At 45.4% G+C, this 20,365-nt stretch overlaps 2 protein-coding genes across 2 annotated transcripts in view; both read right to left on the bottom strand.

Moving 5' to 3' along the window:
• LOC136632018 (NACHT, LRR and PYD domains-containing protein 3-like) overlaps positions 1–20,365 on the bottom strand; it is a 1,080,175-nt gene that overhangs the window by 672,665 nt on the left and 387,145 nt on the right. The window lies entirely within an intron of this gene.
• The window catches only part of LOC136632016 (NACHT, LRR and PYD domains-containing protein 12-like), a 238,338-nt gene that overhangs the window by 190,247 nt on the left and 27,726 nt on the right, over positions 1–20,365 (bottom strand). Inside the window, exon 3 of the mRNA XM_066606552.1 lies at positions 6,572–6,741. Within this exon, the coding sequence (XP_066462649.1) occupies positions 6,572–6,741 (170 nt within the window). The remainder of the gene's footprint in view (positions 1–6,571; positions 6,742–20,365) is intronic.

Raw genomic sequence — 20,365 nt, 5'->3', positions numbered from 1 at the left:
GTTCTCAACTGCGTATCTCATCCCATCCTGTGTGATATTATCTGCTGAGCTGTGTATCTGAACCTATCCTGTGTGATACAGTCTGCTCAACTGTGTATCTAACCCTTTTCTGTGTGATAATGTCTGTTGAGCTGTGTATCTCATCCTCTCCTGTGTGATACTGTCTGCTGAGCCATGTATCTAATCCTATCCTGTTTGATATGTTTTTTTGTATATAATCCTAACCTGTGTTATACAGTCTGCTGAGCTATGTATCTAATCCTTTCCTCTGTGATACTGTCTTCTGAGCTGTGTTTCTAATCCTCTCCTGTGTGATATGGTCTGCTGGGCTGTGTATCTAATCCTCTCCTGTGTGATACTGTCTCCTGAGCTGATTTTTTTATCTTATACTCTGTGTTGCTGTCAGCTGAGCTGTGTATCTAATCCTCTCCTGTGTGATACTGTCTGTTGCATCTAATCGTATCCTGTGTAATACTTACTGTTGTATCCAATCCTATCCTTTGTGATATGGTCTGCTCAACTGTGTATCTAATACTATCGTGTGATACTGTCTGCTGGGACGTGTACCTAATCCTATCCCATGTGATACCGTATGCTGAGCTCTGTATCTAATGCTATCCTGTGTGATACTGTCTGTTGTATCTAATGCTATCCTGTGTGATACTCTCTGCTGAGCTGTGTATCTAATCCTATCCTGTGTGATACTGTCTGATGAGCCGTGTAACTTATCCTATCCTTTGTAATATGGTCTGCTCAGCTGTGTACCTAATCCTATCCTGTGTGATATGGTCTGTTGTATCTAATCCTATCCTGTGTGATATGGTCTGTTGTATCTAATCCTATCCTGTGTGATATGGTCTGTTGTATCTAATCCTATCCTGTGCGATATGGTCTGTTGTATCTAATCCTATCATGTGTATTACGGTCTGCTGAGCTGTATATCTAATCTAATGCTGTGTGATACGGTCTGCTGAGCAGTGTATTTAATCCTATCCTGCGTGATACTGTCTGTTGTATCTAATCCTATCCTGTGTGATGCTGACTGCTGAGCTGTGTATCTAATCCTATCTTGTGTGATACTGTCTGTTGTATCTAATCCTATCTTGTGTGATACTGTCTGTTGTATCTAATCCTATCCTGTGTGTTGACTGCTGAGCTGTGTATCTAATCCTCTCTTGTGTGATACTGTCTACTGAGCTGTGTATCTAATCCTATTCTGTGTGATATGGTGGGTGTATCTAATCCTATCCTGTGTGCTACTGACTGCTGAGCTCTGTATCTAATGCTATCCTGTGTGATGCTGTCTGCTGAGCTGTGTATCTAATCCTGTTCTGTGTGTTACTGTCTGTTGAGCTGTGTATCTAATCCTCTCCAGTATGATACTGTTTGCTGAGCGGTGTATCTAATCCTCTCCAGTGTGATACTGGCTTCTGAGTCATGTAACTTATCCTATCTTGCGTTATACCGTCTGCTGAGCTGTGTATCTAATTCTCTCCTGTGTGATATGTTTTTTTGTATATAATCCTATCCTGTGTGTTACCGACTGCTAAGCTGTGTATCTAATCCTATCTTTTTTGATGCTGTGTATCTAATCCTTTTCTGTGTGATACGGTCTGCTGAGCTGTGTATCTAATACTCTGCTGTGTAATACGGTCTGCTGAGCTGTGTTTCTAATCCTCTGCTGTGTGATATGGTCCCCTGAGCCGTGTATCTAATTCTATCCTGTGTGATACTGTCTGCTGAGACGTGTATCTAAGCCTCTCCTCTGTGATACTGTTTTCTGAGCTGTGTATCTAATCCTCTCCTGTGTGATATGGTCTGCTGAGCTGTGTATCTATTTGTATCCTGTGTGATTCTGTCTGTTGTATCTATTCCTATCCTATGTGATACGGTCTGCTCAACTGTATATCTAATCCAATCCTGTGTGATACTGTCTGCTGAGCTGTGTATCTAATCCTATCCTGTGTGATACTGGCTTCTGAGTCATGTAACTTATCCTATCTTGTGTGATACCGTCTGCTGAGCTGTGTACCTAATACTATCCTGTGTGATACTGACTGCTGAGCCGTGTATCTAATCCTATCCTGTGTGATACTGTCTGCTGAGCCGTGTATCTAATCCTATCCTGTGTGATACTGTCTGCTGAGCCATGTATCTAATCCTATCCTGTGTAATACTGTCTGCTGAGCTCTGTATCTAATGCTATCTTGTGTGATATGGTCTGTTGTATCTAATCCTATCCTGTGTGATACGGTCTGCTGAGCCGTGTATCTAATCCTATCCTGTGTGATACGGTCTGCTGAGCTGTGTATCTAATCCTATCCTTCTTGATGCGGTGTATCTAATTCTTTTCTGTGTGATACACAGCTCAGCAGACCGTATCACACAGAAAAGAATTAGATACACAGCATCAAGAAGGATAGGATTAGATACACAGCTCATCAGACCGTATCTAATACTCTGCTGTGTGATACGGTCTGCTGAGGTGTGTATCTAATCCTCTGCTGTGTGATACGGTCTGCTGAGCTGTACATCTATTCTTATCCTGTGCGATACGGTCTGTTGTATCCAATCCTGTCCTATGTGATACGGTCTGCTCGACTGTGTATCTAATCCTATCCTGTGTGATACTGTTTGCTGAGCTATGTATCTAATCCTATCATGTTTGATACTGCCTGCTGAGCTGTGTATCTAATTATATCCTGTGTGATATTGTCTGTTGAGCTGTGTATCTAATCCTCTCCAGTGTAATACTGGCTTCTGAGCCATGTAACTTATGATATCTTGTGTTCTACCATCTGCTGAGCTGTGTATCTAATGCTATCCCGTGTGATGCCGTATGCTGAGCTCTGTATCTAATGCTATCCTGTGTGATACTGTCTGTTGTATCTAATCCTTTCCTGTGTGATATGGTCTGCTGATCCGTGTATCTAATCCTTTCCTTTGTGATACGGTCTGCTGATCCGTGTATCTAATCCTATCCTGTGTGATACTGTCTGTTGTATCTAATCCTATCCTGTGTGATGCTGACTGCTGAGCCGTGTATCTAATCCTATCCTGTGTGATACTGTCTGTTGTATCTAATCCTATCCTGTGTGATGCTGACTGCTGAGCTATGCGATACCGTCTGCTGAGCTAAGGCCACAACTGATAAAGAGATGGATCAGCACTAGAGATGAGCGAACGTACTCGTTTCGAGTAATTACTCGATCGAGCATCGCTATTTTCGAGTACCTGGCTATTCGGGTGCAAAGATTCGGGGGGCGCAGGGGAGCGGGGAATAGTGTGGTGAAGCGGGGGGTAGGGGGATGGTGTGGTGAAGCGGGGGGTAGCAGTGGGGAACTGGGGGGAGCTCTCTCTCTCTAACACTCCCCCCCCCCCACTCCCCTCTGCAACCCCCCGCTCACCCACGAGTGAAAAAGGGGCGTGGCCGAGTACGTTCGCTCATCTCTAATCAGCACTAAGGATGAGCGAGTATACTCGCTAAGGCACTACTCGTTCGAGTAATGTGCTTTAGACGAGTATCTCCCCGCTCGTCCTTAAAGATTTGGGGGCCGGCGCGGGGAGGAATGGAGGGGAGATCTCTCTCTCCCTCTCTCCCGTCCGCTCTCCCCTGCTCCCCGCCGCGACTCACCTGTCAGCTGCGGCGGTCCCCGAATCTTTATGGACGAGCAGGGAGATACTCGTCTAAAGCACATTACTCGAACAAGTAGTGCCTTAGCGAGTATACTCGCTCATCCTTAATCAGCACTCTTGGGTTTTCTTTTAAAGTAAAAGCAAAGTTTTACTGAGGAGTAAAGATGCTTTTACTTTAAAAGAAAACCCAAGAGTGCTGATCCATCTCTTTATCAGTTGTGGACTTACCTCTGTGGATCCCTAGGCCCGGATTCCGCTTGGATCATGCAGCTGTGGCCTGGTTGTGCCTATTTTGGTAACTGGATGTGCTGTTATCCATTTATTTTCTTCAACTGTGTGCTGAGCTGTATTCTAATCCTATCCTGTGTGATACGGTCTGCCAAACTGTGTATCTAATCCTTCCTGTGTAATACTGTCTGCTGAGCCGTATATCTAATCCTATCCTGTGTTATACCATCTGCTGAGCCGTGTATCTAATCCTATCCTGTGTTATACCATCTGCTGAGCCGTGTATCTAATCCTATCTTGTGTGATATGGTCTTTCTTATATAATCCTATCCTGTGTGATACGGTCTACTGAGCCGTGTATCTAATCCTATCCTGTGTTAAACGGTCTGCTGAGCCGTGTATCTAATCCTATCCTGTGTGATTTATAATGACAAAGTATGTTAGGCTGAAAAAAGACAAATGTCCATCGAGTTCAGCCTGTTACTATCCTTCCCCTCTGTTGATCCAGAGGAAGGAGAAAACCCCCCAATGAGGCAGAAGCCAATTTACCCCATAATGGCAGACAGAATAATCCCTGGATTAACATTTGAAAGTTCCAATCGGACTCCAAGACCTGGATGAACAACCCCGCTGATCACCTAATGTTTATATCCTGTAATATCATAGCGCTCTAGAAAGACATCAAGTCCCTCTTAAACTCCTTTATAGATTTTGCCATCACCACGTCCTCAGGCAGAGAGTTCCACAGTCTCACTGCTCTTACAGTAAAGAACCCCCTTCTGTGTTGGTGATGAAACCTGCTTTCTTCTAGACGTAGCGGATGCCCTCTCGTTACCGTCGCTGTCCTGGGTATAAACTTATCATGGTAGAGATCCTTGTATTGTCCCCTCATGTATTTATACATAGTTATTTGATCACCCCTTAACCTTCTTTTTTCCAGGGTAAATAACTCCAATTTTGATGCCTCTCTGTGTATTCCAGTCCCCTCATTCCATGTATTAGTTTAGTTGCCCTTCTTTGAACCCCCTCCAGCACTGTAACATCTTCCCTGAGCACCGGTGACCAGAACTGTACACAGTATTCCATGTGAGGCCTGACAACTGCCTTATATAGTGGGAGGATAATGTTCTCGTCCCTCGCCCCTATACCTCTTTTAATGCACCCCAAGACTTTTATTTGCTTTTGCAGCAGCTGACTGGCATTGATTGCTCTAGTAAAGTCCACAGTCATCTAGTACCTCTAGGTCTTTTTCCATCTCACTTTTCCCTAGCAGTACCCCGATGAGTGTATATTGGTGACATCCGTTTCTCCTGCCCATGTGTATAACCTTAAATTTATCAATATTGAACTTCATTTGCAGTTTTTCTACCCAAGCCCCCAGTTTATCCAGGTACATTTGCAAGCCGTACATTGTCCTCCTTTGTATTAATTGTCTTGCATAATTTTGTATCATCTGCAAATATTGATATTTTACTATGCCGTCCCTCTATCAGGTCATTGGTAAATATATTGAACAGAATGGGGCCTAATACTGAACCCTGTGGCCCCCCACTAGCAACGGTGGCCCAATCAGAGTACGAACCATTTATTACCACCCTCTGCTTTCTATCCCTGAGCCAGTTCTCTACCCAGGTACACACGTTTTTGCCCAGGCCAAGCCGTCTCATATTACCTTGGTGTCATCAGCGCAGAGAATCTTGTTTCTCGCAGACTGAGGGTCCTTTAGATGCTTTTTGATAATCTCCTGGTGGCTTCCATGTGTCTTACTGAGGAAACTTCTTTCTGGCCGCTCTGCCATAAAGCCCAGATTGGTGGAGGCTACAGTGATGATCGACCTTCTAGAAGTTTCTCCCATCTGCACACAGGATCTTTGGAGCTCAGCCAGAGTGACCATTGGGGTCTTCGTCATCTCTTACCGAGGCTGTTCTCCCCCTTAGTTTGGGGGTCGGCGGCTCTAAGGAGAGTCCTGGTTGTTCTTCCATGTAAGAATTATGAAGGCCGCAGGGCTCTTGGGAACTTTTAGTGCAGCAGAATTGTTTATGTAACCCTTATCAGATCCTTGCCTCAACACAATCCTGTCTCTGAGCTCTACAGGCAGTTTTTTTCCTCCTCCTTGGTTTTGGCTGTGATATGCATTTTGAGCCGTGAGACCTTATATAGACAGGAGGGTCTTTTATGTCCAATCAACTGAATTTACCACAGGTGATTCCAATCAGGGAGTAGAAACATCTCAGAGATGATCAAGAGAAATGTGAGCCCCAGAACTAAATGGCAAGTGTCATACCAAAGGGTGTGAATACGTATGTCAATGCAAAACCTTAGTTCTTTATTTTTCAAGAAAATTTACAAATCTTTCCACCATTCTGTTGTCACTTTGTCATTATGGGGTACTGAGTACAGAATGATGGGGAAACAAAAAGCCACAACATGGCAACATGTAAAAAAGTGGTGACTTTCCAAATGCATAGTATGTGTGCAGGAAAGGGGTTAAATACTCCATCTAGACTGGGTTATGAGCTTTTGGAGTATTCTCCATTAAATATAAGCTGCTGCCTTCTACTAAACTGGAAAGAGACATCTTACATTGTGATCTGAAGCACAATAGTATCTCAGACCCTTGGAGACTGCTTGACGACCACCTGGACTAAACTGCTTCTATAACACATGGGACTCTTGTATACAACACCAGTGGTTCATCTCCTCTCACCTCAACATCAGGGATATTTCGGGACCTCAGTTGATCCAAGAGAGAAATAGGATTCAAGTTCTCCACAATGTGGTGCAGATCATCTTGGAAATATTCATGTATCATCCTCACTACATGGTCTTCATACTGACAAAGCTGCTGGAGAAACTGCCGGGTCTCATCATCATCATCTAGGAAATGAAGGAGACACAAGAATGACGTCTTCTAGAACCTGCAGAGGACTGACGGCATCTCATGTAAGGCTTGAGGGACAGTTAGGAGGGAAAGCCTCATGGGATCTGGGAGCTTTATGTACATGATGGATGGATGATATGTCGCCCTCTATAGAGGTTTTCTGGTTAACTATGATATGTTACAAAGGTCATTACTGGGTCAGATGAGATGGCAGAGAGTGAGTTCTGCCCAGTGATGGACTGGTTGGCAGCAGCACATGATTGGCTGAAGAAAAATGGCGGGAAATGCCTGTGGTTGTCAGGCAGAATCTGGTGGCCTGACAGTGGCTGGTGATTGGCCCAGAGGAACAAGCTAGGAGGCGCAGTAGTGAGATATGGGGGTGCAGAGATGTGGGCCATCATCATCTGGAAAGGAAGCAGCAAGAAGCATCCATGTGACAGCTCCCTGTACCTGTCAGCTCCCCTCACAATTCCTGTCACAGCTTCGGACCCTCTGAAGATGGAGGACCTTCTGCAGCGGCTGATCATCAGCGAGGATGAAGCGGACAGTGAGGAATAGCTGTGCAGATGTCTGGAATCCCCTGCACTTCAGCTTAGGACTTGTCAGCAGCGCTGGCCAGGAGGAGCTGAACAGGCAGAGGACATTGTGTGAACGCTTGTATCTGAGGGGGACTTGTCAGTAGTAAACCACCAGTGAAGCGAACGCAGAGGTTGCTTTTTACCTTCATCCGATCAGAGGCGACTGAAACCTGGCAGCGGGAACAGTGCCCAGCAGATGCCACGCTAGCAGGAACAGTGCCACCAGATGACAACGCCACGTCCTGTGCAGGGTACGGGTGAAGCTCTACAAGATGGCGATGATACCTCTGCCAAGTCCTGTGCTGCTGCAGGGGCAGTGTACAGGTGAAGCTCTACAAGTTGGTGAGACTCCCGGTAACTGGGTGGTACCCCTGGTTACTGGCACCTGTGTATAGAAGGATTTAGCTTGTGTAGCAGTTGGGAGCGATCTCGCACGGCGGTTTTTGTATTCGGTTTTTTGGCAGGCCGGAGCCAGGAGCGGGTCCATTATAGGGAAGATATGCAAGTCTTTCCATTATACTTTCTCTCCACTCCTGGCTTTGGCTCATGAAGTGCTGGGCATGGGGGCCGTCGTGTGAGCGCCCCCTAAGGTAGATTGGTCGGTTAAATGTGTTAGTGTTAACCCTTACTGGGCTGTAAAGAAAGGGCCAGTCAGGGTGATGAGGGGGAATGTATGTCTGCTTAACCCCTTAGTGACGAAGCCTGTTTGCGCCTTAGTGACGGAGCCAAATTTTGGAAATTTTACATGCGTCATTCAACGTAGCATAACTCTGTAAAGGCTTTACATATCCAAGTGATTCTGACATTGTTTTTTCGCCACATGTTGTACTTCATTTAGGTTGTAAAAAGAGACCAATATAATTTGTGTATATTTATTAAAAGTACCAATATTGGAAACATTTTGAAAAAATTGTCGTTTTTTCACACTTTCAACCATAATAGCTCAAATATGTCCAAACATACTGTACAAATTTTTGATAAGATACATATTTCCATCTGTTTACTTTATTCTGAATGCACACTTGAAAAACTTTTGTGTTTTTTTTAACCATTTAGAGGACGTACAAATTTAACATTACTTTTCAGCATTTTGAGGAACACTTTGTTTTCCTGCACCAAACCAAGTTTGCAAAGGCTCATAAGTGTCAGAATAATAGATACCCCCCAAATGACCCCATTTTAAAAACTACACCTCTTAATGTATTCACTGAGAGGTGTCATGAGTATTTTGACCCCACCAGTTTTTTTCAGGAATTAATTCAATTTTGAGGAGAAAAAATAAAATTTCATATTTTTGCAAATATGTCATTTTAAAGACATATTTTTTTTCCTATAGAGCCCATGAAAATGAGGATTTACACACCAAAATGGATACCCCCGTTTCTCCCGTGTTCAGAAACATACCCATTGTGGCCCTAATCTTATGTCTGAATGCACAACGGGACCCAAAATGAAAGGAGTAGTCGGTGTCTTTCAGAACATAAATTTTGCTTGAAGGCGTTTTAGGCCCCATAGCCCTTTTGTAGAGCTCTTGAGCGGCCAAAACCAAAGAGAGCCCCCACAAGTGACCCCATTTTTAAAACTAGACCCCTTAACGAATTTATCTAGGGGTGTACTGCCCATTTTGACCCCACAGTTTTTGAATGAATTCAAGCAAAGCAAAAGGAAAAAAAATTGTGATTTTCGTTTTTTCATCAATTCTGTCATTTTAAAAACAGCTTTTTTTGTACAGCACACACATGAATGAAGCCTTGCCCCCCAAAATGGATACCCCTGTTTCTCCCGTGTTCAGAGACATACCCATTGTGGCCCTAATCTTATGTCTGGATGCACAACGGGACCCAAAATGAAAGGAGTAGTCGGTGTCTTTCAGAACATAAATTTTGCTTGAAGGCGTTTTAGGCCCCATAGCACATTTGTAGAGCTCTTGAGCGGCCAAAACCATAGAGAACCCCCACAAATGACCCCATTTTGAAAACTAGACCCCTTAACGAATTTATCTAGGGGTGTACTGCATATTTTGACCCCACAGTTTTTGAAAGAATTGAAGCAAAGCAAAAGGAAAAAATTGTGATTTTCGTTTTTTTGGCAATTCTGTCATTTTAAAAACAGCTCTTTTTGTACAGCACACACATGAATGAAGACTTGCACCCCAAAATAGATACCCCTGTTTGTCCCGTGTTCAGAAACATACCCATTGTGGCTCTAATCTTTTGTCTGGATGCACAATGGGGCCCAAAATGAAAGGAGTAGTCGGTGGCTTTCAGAACAGAAATTTAGCATGAAGGTGATTTAGGCCCCATTGCCTACTTGTAGAGCCCTTGAGCGGCCAAACGACAGAAAACCCCCACAAATGACCCGATTTTGAAAACTAGACCCCCTAACGAATTTATCTAGCGGTGTACTGTGTATTTTTACACTACAATTTTTGAATAAATCTAAGCAAAGCAGTAGGAAAAAAATTACAATTTTCATTTTTTTGGCAATTGTGTCAATTTAAAAAGTTTTTTTTGTGCAGCACACATAGGAATGAAGACTTTCACCCCAAAATGGATACCCCCGTTTGTCCCGTGTTCAGAACCATAACCCTTGTAGCCCTAATCTACTTAAAGGACACATGGCTAGGCCTATAATGGATGGAGCACCCGTTGGATTTCAGGGTACAACGGAATAAATTCCAGGCCCCATTGCCCACTTATAGAGCCATTGAGCGTCCAAAACGATAAAGAACCCCCACAAATGACCCCATTTTAAAAACTAGACCCCGTAACGAATTTATCTAGGGGTGTATTGCGTATTTTGACCCCACAGTATTTGAATAAATCTAAGCAAAGCAGAAGGAAAAAATTACGATTTTCATTTTTTTTGGCAATTTTGTCAATTTAAAAACTGTTTTTTTTGTACAGTGCACATAGGAATGAAGATGTTCACCCCAAAATGGATACACCCGTTTGTCCTGTGTTTAGAAACATACCCATTGTAGCCCTAATCTACTTACAGGAAACATGGAAAGGCCTATAATGGAGGGAACACCCGTTGGATTGCAGGGCACAACTGAATACATTCCAGGCCCCATTGCCCACTTGTACGGAATAAAAATTGACACCTTAAAAAAATATCCCCCCCCCCCCCACACACACACACACCCCTACCCCTCCGCGCCCTTTTCGGCGTTCCCCAAATCTTAGATAAAAGTAATAATGTGAACTGTGTAATATTTCCAAAGACAGGGGTCATTACGGAGGCTGGTTGGGATGGGTACATGGGGCAATAAAACCGTGTATCCCCCCATCTCTCATGCTTTTTGGGGGTATTTTGTGACCTCAGTGGCGGGTATGGGGTGTAAAAAGTGGCGCACTGTGAGTCTCCGTAAGCTTAATGAGATGCGGCAGTCTCACACAGAAGGCGCTCAACAAGCTGCTCCTGGAACTGCAGGAAGGCGAACGTTCCCGGGGCTTCTTGTAAATTGCGTATTACAGGTAGCGGTCTGAATAACGCCGGGCTCACATGGCTGTAGGTGGAATCCGCTTGCCGAGGCCCGCAGCGGATCCCATCTGTGAGTCCGGCTGTGACCCTGCGTACGGCCACGTAATGTACTGCGCATAACTGCCTACTCACACAGGCGGTCATGCACAATATAATTTTTTTTGTTTGTATTACCCGCACTGTGGCAGCCCGTATACAATGTAGTTGCGTATGGGCTGCGGGTATATCCGCGACCATGGAGCACAATAGGCTCTATGTTGCGGATATCCACGGTAAAATAGAACCTGCTGCGTTCTCTTTTCTGCGAGTGGATTACGCAATTCCGACCCGCTAATGTGAGCGGAATTGTGTAATCCAATGCGATTGATCTGCGTATTACCGTGGATCAGACGCATGCAGAATCCGTAATTCCTATCCGGTCATGTGAGACCGGCCAAAGGTAGATTGCTACCTTTTTATCACGTGACTGGGGACCGCTCAACGAGGCCACCCGTCACTGCTCCAGGCTCTCGGCGACCGTTGGTCGCTGGGAGCAAGGAGATTTTAAGTTTCCTGGGCTCCCCGACTCCTGCGCATGTGTCCGGTGTTTTGCCGGCGGTCGCATGCGCAGGATCCGGGAAAGTTCACGGAGGAAGATCGCGTCGGGGTGCAAATATGGAGGCCTCTGGTAAAAAGTTTCATCTCCTCTCACCGATCGCATCGGTGAGGGGAGATGAACCGTCACCTTTTTTTTACTTTTACGTGATCGCCATTATCCATTGTATAACGGCGAACACGTGATCAGGAACCGCTCACCGCGGCCCCCCGTGAAATCTCCAGGCTCTCAGCTAAGTTTTGTAGCCAGGAGCAGGGACATTTTAAATTACCAGAGCTTTTGCGCATGCGCCTGCCATATTGGCGACGGGCGCGTGCGCAGAAGCTGGGGTAAGGTCCGCGGATAAATCCGCGGGCCTTAGGTACGTCATTTCATCCTCCCTCATGGATATGATCCGTGGGGGGAGATGAAACGCAAGTTTTTTAAACTTTTTAAAACTTTTTTTTTTACTTTTTGCACTTTTTTTTTACTTTACATGATCACTGTCATCCATTGGATGACAGGGATCATGTCCCCAGTGACATCCCTCTGCTCTTGGCTACACATGGCAGCCAAGGGCAGAGGGATTTTGAATTTCCCGGGGCTCGAGCCCCTCTGTGCACGCGCCCGATGTCAATCATCGGGCGCGCATGCGCAGACGGGGATTTCGGGTCCCGGGACATCGCAGAGGACCGGGGGTGAGTATTTTCACCTCCCCACATGGATCCGATCCATGAAGGGAGGTGAAACTTTACTTTGTTTTTAACTTTTTCAACTTTTTTGCGATCGCCGTTATCTGATCGATAGCGGCGATCGCGGGCCCGGGAACCGCTCACAGCGGTCCCCGGTAGCACCTCCTGGCTCCCGGCTACCTTCAGGAGCCAGGAGCCAGGAGATTTTAAATTTGCCGGGGGCTCCCGGGCTTCTGCGCATGCGCGTGACGTCAGCGTCTGGCGCGCATGCGCAGAAGGCCGCTGGCGGGTCCGGGAGGACGAGATCTCCGTGGGACACCGCCGACAAGCCGGGTAAGTAATTTCAGTTGCCCTGGTGGAGCCGATCCAGCAGGGCAGCTGAATAACTAACTTTTTAGGCACTTTTGTTTAGTTTATTGCGATCGGCGCTATCCATTGTATAGCGCCGATCGCAATGCCGGGGGGGGACTGCCCGCATCCTCGGATGACAGCTCCATGCTGTCGGCTACCTGCGGGCACCGACAGCATGGAGCTGTCACGTCCTCAGGCCAGTGGGCATTAATCCAAAGAGGACGCATAAAACTACGTCCTCTAGGATTAAAGCCCACTTTCTGAGGACGTAGTTTCCCGATGGGGCAGTCGTTAAGGGGTTAACCATTGTGTTTTATTAATGGTATCATGTCTGAGCTGAGCTAACTGAGCGCTGCACTGAGGTAGCTGAGCGCTGCAGGAGACTGTCAGCTCTGAGATAACTGGCCACTGTATGCAGACTGTCAGCTCTGAGATAACTGCAGGCAGTCTGTGGTTGAGGCGGCTGCTGCTGTTAATCAGATCTGGTTTATAATTACTTGTTATTTTATAACTGTTACTATCATATAAAGAAGCAGAATCTAATGATGACCGGAAGAAACAGAGAGGGCTAATAATGGTTACCGGGGTGTTGGTGTTGCCTCGGTGTAACTAGTTAGGTGGTTGTTATGTAAGGGGCTCACCTTAGTAGTGGCTACAGATACAAGAAAACCTGAACTATATGCATAGTTCCCTGATGTACTGTAAACTACAATTCCCAGCATTCCTAGAGAGAGTGAACTGAGCATGCTCGGGGGACATTTTTGTTTTTTGGTGCTGTTCTAAGAAGTTTTGGAGTGTGTTCTGCAGGGCGGTGCCGAGCTCGGGCTGCAGGAGATAGAGACTTCCCATGAGGAACAAGTGACCAGATCTTCAGCACACTCATAAAGCTAGAGAAGCCTGACGAGAGATAAAGACTGGAGATCGCTGATACAGAGTGCTGGACTGTGCTAAGATCTGCAAGGGAAAACGAGCTTAAAGGGGTTGTCTCACGCCGAAACGAGTTTTTTTTTTCCTTTCAATAGGCCCCCCGTTCGGCGCGAGACAAACCCAATGCATAGGTTTAAAAAAAAAAAAGGTTTAATACTTACCCGAATCCCCGCGCTCCGGCGACTTCTTACTTATCTTAGTAAGATGGCCGCCGGGATCTTCACCCACGATGCACCGCGGGTCTTCTCCCATGGTGCACCGTGGGCTCTGTGCGGTCCATTGCCGATTCCAGCCTCCTGATTGGCTGGAATCGGCACACGTGACGGGGCGGAGCTACGAGGAGCAGCTCTCCGGCACGAGCGGCCCCATGCAACACGGAGAAGACCGCACAGCGCAAGCGCGTCTAAAATCGCCAGAAGAGGCGATTTTAGACGGATCCATGGCGACGGGGACGCCAGCAACGGAGCAGGTAAGTGTATAACTTCTGTATGGCTCATATTTAATGCACGATGTATATTACAAAGTGTATTAATATGGCCATACAGAAGTATATAACCCCACTTTATTTCATGAGACAACCCCTTTAACCCTTCATTCACTGTGGAGCAACAGAGGCATCTACCTGCATTAACCTAGGTGTTGGAGCAAGTGCTGACTTCAGAATTCACTGCCTGATCGTTTTGGGAATTTCCGGTGAGGACATTACACCTGTGAGATGAGAAAGGGGTACCCCCATCTGTAAGTACGACTGTGCTAGCATTCTGATCATCGGTGGACACACGTAGTGGCTTTCCAGAACTTTCTTCCTGTACAAGCTTCACGCCACTAGCAGTATTCAGTACAAGACTGCTGCATCTATCTGGACAGTAAGGGGAGAGGGGGCTCTTACCAGATCATAATAGTGCCTTTGCCAAGAGGGGGGGTTATTTTCACTGTGTATGGGTTATGTGTTATATTTGCACTGTGTATGGGTTATGTGTTTATATCTGCACTGTCTATGGCTTGTGTGTTTATATCTGCACTGTCTATGGCTTGTGTGTTTATATCTGCACTGTCTATGGCTTGTGTGTTTATATCTGCAGTCTATGGCTTGTGTGTTTTATATTTGCACTGTCTATGGCTTGTGTGTTTATATCTGCACTGTCTATGGCTTGTGTGTTTATATCTGCACTGTCTATGGCTTGTGTGTTTATATCTGCACTGTCTATGGCTTGTGTGTTTATATCTGCACTGTCTATGGCTTGTGTGTTTATATCTGCACTGTCTATGGCTTGTGTGTTTATATCTGCACTGTCTATGGCTTGTGTGTTTATATCTGCACTGTCTATGGCTTGTGTGTTATATCTGCACTGTCTATGGCTTGTGTGTTATATCTGCACTGTCTATGGCTTGTGTGTTTTATATCTGCACTGTCTATGGCTTGTGTGTTTTTATATCTGCACTGTCTATGACTTGTGTGTTTTATATCTGCACTGTCTATGACTTGTGTGTTATATCTGCACTGTCTATGGCTTGTGTGTTTTATATCTGCACTGTCTATGGCTTGTGTGTTTTATATCTGCACTGTCTATGGCTTGTGTGTTTTTATATCTGCACTGTCTATGACTTGTGTGTTTTATATCTGCACTGTCTATGACTTGTGTGTTTATATCTGCACTGTCTATGGCTTGTGTGTTTATATCTGCACTGTCTATGGCTTGTGTGTTATATCTGCACTGTGTATGGGTTATGTGTTATATCTGCACTGTCTATGGCTTGTGTGTTATATCTGCACTGTCTATGGCTTGTGTGTTATATCTACACTGTCTATGGGTTATGTGTTATATCTGCACTGTCTATGGGTTATGTGTTATATCTGCACTGTCTATGGGTTATGTGTTATATTTGCAGTCACATTGCCTTTGCTAACTTCTTCTAAACTGAATTTCTTGCAGTCTATAAAAATCCCAGAGTTCTTACAACTTGTGTACTTTGCCTCCAGTTGCTGCGCTGTATCTGAGCCCTAGTCGCACCCAACCTGTGATCTTACAGTTAGACATCCTTGGAGCGCCTCACTACCTCGGTGTGTGGTTACATTTATGGGATCGAGGTAATGGAGCGATGTGGGTACTGACATGAGGGCTCATATTGTGCCGGTCTCATCCATTTATGGTTGTTTTTAGTCAGAAATCAGTACCAATTCCTTGCATCCAGGAAATAGAGAGTTTCCTTCATAGGGCAACCAGTGAGGCCATCATATTGGAAGTAGACCCGGCTCATTAAAGAAGGCTCCCAGTACGGCTTACATGTGCATGAGTTAAAGAGACTCAGCTGTGAAGGGGTTAATAAGTTAATTTCAGTTGTTTATGATCCTTAGGTAGTTAAATTGCTAAGCACATAGATGAGGGCAGAGGTTGTCCCCTTTAAGGCTGGATTCAGACGAACATATATCGGCTGGGTTTTCACGACCAGCCGATATACGTCGTCTCTCTCTGCAGGAGGGGGGGGGGGGAGGATGGAAGAGCCAGGAGCAATGCTCTGAGCTCCCGCCCCCTCTTTGCCTCCTCTCCGCCCCTCTGCACTATTTGAAATGGGGAGAGGCGGTTCAGGGGTGGGGCTAATTCACAGAACTTAGCCCTGCCCCCTTTCATTACAAGTAGTGCATAGGGGCGGAGAGGGGGTGGAGCTCAGTTCCTGCTCCTGGCTCTTCCATTTCCCCCCCCCTGCAGATGAGGACACCGTATATCGGCTCGGCGTGAAAACCGAGTCGATATACGGTCGTCTGAATCCAACCTAAGGGTGATGCCACAGAAGGAGTCTATCTCCTCCTGGTTATTTATCATCTATCTTACCTCAAGCAGTCTTCTCTGAATGCTGAGGGGCTCCTGAGCTGCTGGCATTAACTTATGCATCATGTGACTACATTGGCTTTAATATGGCCCTTCGGTCATGTGATGCAGTGTTCACATAACTTCGTATTGGTTGGGGTGTTAATCCTTTGGGTTTCCGGTTTGGCGTTACCGATGGGATCTAAGGCATCCCGCTATTATTTAGGACTATCCTCATTGTTAGAGTAGGTGGGAGGAAGGAATCCCCTGATGCTGGTGTAATACACTACTTAGATGATTTTGTTTATGGGGCATCAGGGTAAGGAGGGGTGCACAAGTTTTAGAGGGCATGTGGTCAGGATAAAGGATTTTGGGGTGCCACTGGCGAACGGGAAAAGCGGTATGGCCATGTACTCGGTTGGAGTTTTTAGGTATTCATATGATAGCATTGTGATGGTTGTTCTAATTGCCAATGTCAGGGGTGTATAGTTTATGGGTTTAATTAGTCAGCCATTATGTATGAAGGAAGATTACACGGAGGGAGTTGCAGCGGTTAGCAGGTCGGTCCTGTTTGGCTTCACAGGTGATTATTTTTGGTCGCAGGTATTCCCGCAGGTTATGTGTGGTGATATGCGGTTGGAAGTCCCATACATCGCATGCGCAGATGGCAAGGGAGCTAAAGCAGGATTTAGTGGTATGGTTGGTATCTGTGACTTTAATGGTCAGTCAGCTTGGTGATGAGAGTTTGTGGAAGCGGATGAGTTATCATTAGGTGCTGACATCAGTGGATAATGGCTATGGAGAGGTTGTTGGTAAGAGCTGGTCGGCAGGAGTTAGTTCGTATACTAGTCGGATTATGTCTAACATATAACCTCTTATTGATGCTAGAGATGGTCGGTGTGAGATTAATGCGGCTGTTTTTTCATAGTCTTGGATGCAGCGCTCATATAGCTCAGTTTGGAAAGGTATCGTCGGGTATGGCTTTCTTTCAAAGATGGCATACCTACCTATTAATTCTGTTTTTCAGGTAGAGCGATTGATCAGGGGTTGTAAGGCAGTAGTGTACGCCCCTGATCAACGCTCTGCTATCACATTTAGCTTACTAGGGAAGTTGTTAAAAGTATTGCCTGAAGTGTGTAGATCAGCTGTTTAGGTGAGATAATGGGGCCTTAAGGATGTGGCAAACCATGGTAGCTTTATAATTAAAAAAAAAAAAGACAAAATGGGTAAAGAGGTGTGGTTTCGCTTGTTTGCTCATTTTCATGAGAATATATGCCTGGTTAGGTATTTGCAGGCGTTTATGTGTCTATGCACGCAAGCACCAGGTTCTTTGTTGGTCCATGTACCCTGTTTTCCTAGAGATAAAACCTACCCGGAAATAAGCCCTAGCATGATTTTTCAGGATGCTTGAACTTTAAGCCCTATTCCAAAATTAAACCCTAGTTGCAGTTACTAAAAAAAAAAAAAAAAAAGTCAATGTTAATGGTGTCCAGAAAACTATACATGGCAAAAGTAAGATCTTATTGGGCAAAAATTAATAGAAGACCCTGTCTTGTTTTTGGGGAGACAGGGATAATGGACAATCATTGTCTTGCTTTTAAAGTATAAAGGTGCTTAAACTGTTTACAGGTGGGGTTTTATTGAAGAAAAGGTAGACAGATGGGGTTCATCTCGGTTTAAGTTGTACATGCGCCTGAATAATATGGTGTACTAATTCTTTTTTCATTCTAGGAATTAAGAAAAGTATTGTGTGGATTGTTGGACACTCCTTTGTGTACCGGGCTTGGAGAAGGGCAGCAAATAGCTGTTATTCCGAAAATTTGGGATTGTGCAGATCCCAGTTTGAAATTCTTGGTGCGGTAATAGATGTATGAGGTGGAGTGGATTAATGGCTGAACTGATGTATAAAGAGTCACGTGGGCTTAGAGGGTCACGTGAGCCCTGTCCAGATGTTTTAATTTTACACTTAGGGGTTAAAGGGGTTATCTCACGCCGAAACGGGGTTTTTTTTGTTTCAATAGCCCCCCCGTTTGGCGCGAGACAAACCCGATGCAGGGGGGAAAAAAAAAAACCGTCCGATACTTACCCGAATCCCTGCGCTGCTGCGACTTCTTACTTGCCTAAGTAAGATGGCCGCCAGGATCTTCACCCACGATGCACTGCGGGTCTTCTCCCATAGTGCACCGTGGGCTCTGTGCGTTCCATTGCCGATTCCAGCCTCCTGATTGGCTGGAATCGGCACACGTGATGGGGCGGAGCTACGAGGAGCCGCTCTCCGGCACGAGCGGCCCCATTCAGAAGAAAGAAGACCGCACAGCGCAAGCGCGTCTAAAATCGCCAGAAGAGGCGATTTTAGACGGGGACGCCAGCAACGGAACAGGTAAGTGAATAACTTCTGTATGGCTCATAATTAATGCACAATGTACATTACAAAGTGCATTAATATGGCCATACAGAAGTATATAACCGCACATGCTTTCATGAGACAACCCCTTTAATGACATAGAAAAGAACACATTGATATGTCATGGTACATTGAAAGGGAGATGTGGAGCATTAAACAAGGTTCCAGATACAGTGATAGTTTTTTCAGATATTGTTCCTCGATTATTATGGTCATTATATATGGTCTGTATATAGCGAGAGAATTCGGAGAAGGGTTAACCTGGTGGTAAAGCTCCATGCCAGGAGTGGATTTTTTCTTTTTAGATATGCAGATTTGGAAGGTCTTGTTCCAGGCCTCCATTGGAATGATATAGTATACTTCGATATTTTTAATATGGATTTGTGTAGATGATTGAGGAGGCTGCGGTTTGTTGAGGGGGGCATGTCATTAGTGGATGCCATGGCCTGGTGGGGGATTGTCGCCCGCATTAGGCGGGTGGGCAGGTAAACTTGGGGAGAGTTTGGTGGTGGTAAACTCGTGTCTGTAAGACAGAGTTTACATGAACTGTTATGGTTATTGATTGGTTAATAAACTTGGGCCAGTAAAACAGAGTTTACAGGAAGTGTTATGGTTATTATTGGTTACATTTCTCACCAATGTTTGTAACCCCATTAATAAACACTGCGGCCTTCTTTATCCAATATTGGTGTCTGTGTCGGTTATTTATAAGAGTCTGGTAAGGTTTTAATAAAGCGTAAGATCCCATGTAAGGCTTGAGGGACAGTTAGGAGGGAAAGCCTCATGGGATCTGGGAGCTTTATGTACATGATGGATGGATGATATGTCACCTTCTATGGGGGAGGTTTTCTGGGTAACCAGGATATGTTATAAAGGTCATTACTGGGTCAGCTGAGATGGCAGAGGATGAGTTATGCCCAGCGATGGACTGGTTGGCAGCAGCAAATGATTGGCTGAAGAAAAATGGCGGGAAATGCCTGTGGTTGTCAGGCAGAATCTGGTGGCCTGACAGTGGCTGGTGATTGGTCCAGAGGAACAAGCTGAGAGGAGCAGCAGTGAGATATGGAGGTGCAGAGATGTGGGCCATCATCATCTGGAAAGAAAGCAGCATCCCGCCCTCCTTCCCTTAAGTTTGTCGCGGTGTAATTAATAGAGGATTGTCGCCCGCATTAGGCGGGTGGGCAGGTAAACTTGGGGAGAGTTTGGTGGTGGTAAACTTGTGTCTGTAAGACAGAGTTCACATGAACTGTTATCCCATGTATAATATTCCTGTCCACTAGTGAGAAATCGCCAGTAACGTAGCAGCACAATTAGAAGGTAATTACATGGGATATTTCTTCTTTGATCTTCGTATACATGCAGATAAGCAGCACATCTTATAGGCCATTTGCACGGGACGATTATCGCTCATTCATTTAAACAAATAAATCTGAGCAATAATCGATCAGTGTAAATACACAAAAATCACTCACTATTCATTCACAGCTTTTATCGCTGACTTTCAGTCGGTTAAAAAACCATTGCTGGATCACAGACTTCTCGTTCGGTGTAAACACTCCCGGTTCAGCGCTTCACTTAGAAGGTGAATCGCTGAGCGAGAAGCCCGCGATCCACTGGTAAGGTCTGTCAGTGTAAATGCTTTGCACAAGCGCTAATGACCTTAGCGGTGACGTCACCGCTCGTGTAGTCATTAACCCAACTGTTGGCCCATGTAAAAGGGCCATTAATTGTCGGTGTATGTGTGAGGATGTGTGTCTGGGGACGGGGGTGCAGGGGGGGGGGGGGCTCATATCTTTAGGCT

Source organism: Eleutherodactylus coqui, chromosome 6 (assembly GCF_035609145.1).
Source record: "Eleutherodactylus coqui strain aEleCoq1 chromosome 6, aEleCoq1.hap1, whole genome shotgun sequence".
In the NCBI taxonomy this organism is placed as follows: Eukaryota; Metazoa; Chordata; class Amphibia; order Anura; family Eleutherodactylidae; genus Eleutherodactylus; species Eleutherodactylus coqui.
The sequence above is the reverse complement of the archived record's forward strand: the minus strand, read 5'-3'. Positions and strand labels throughout refer to the sequence as shown.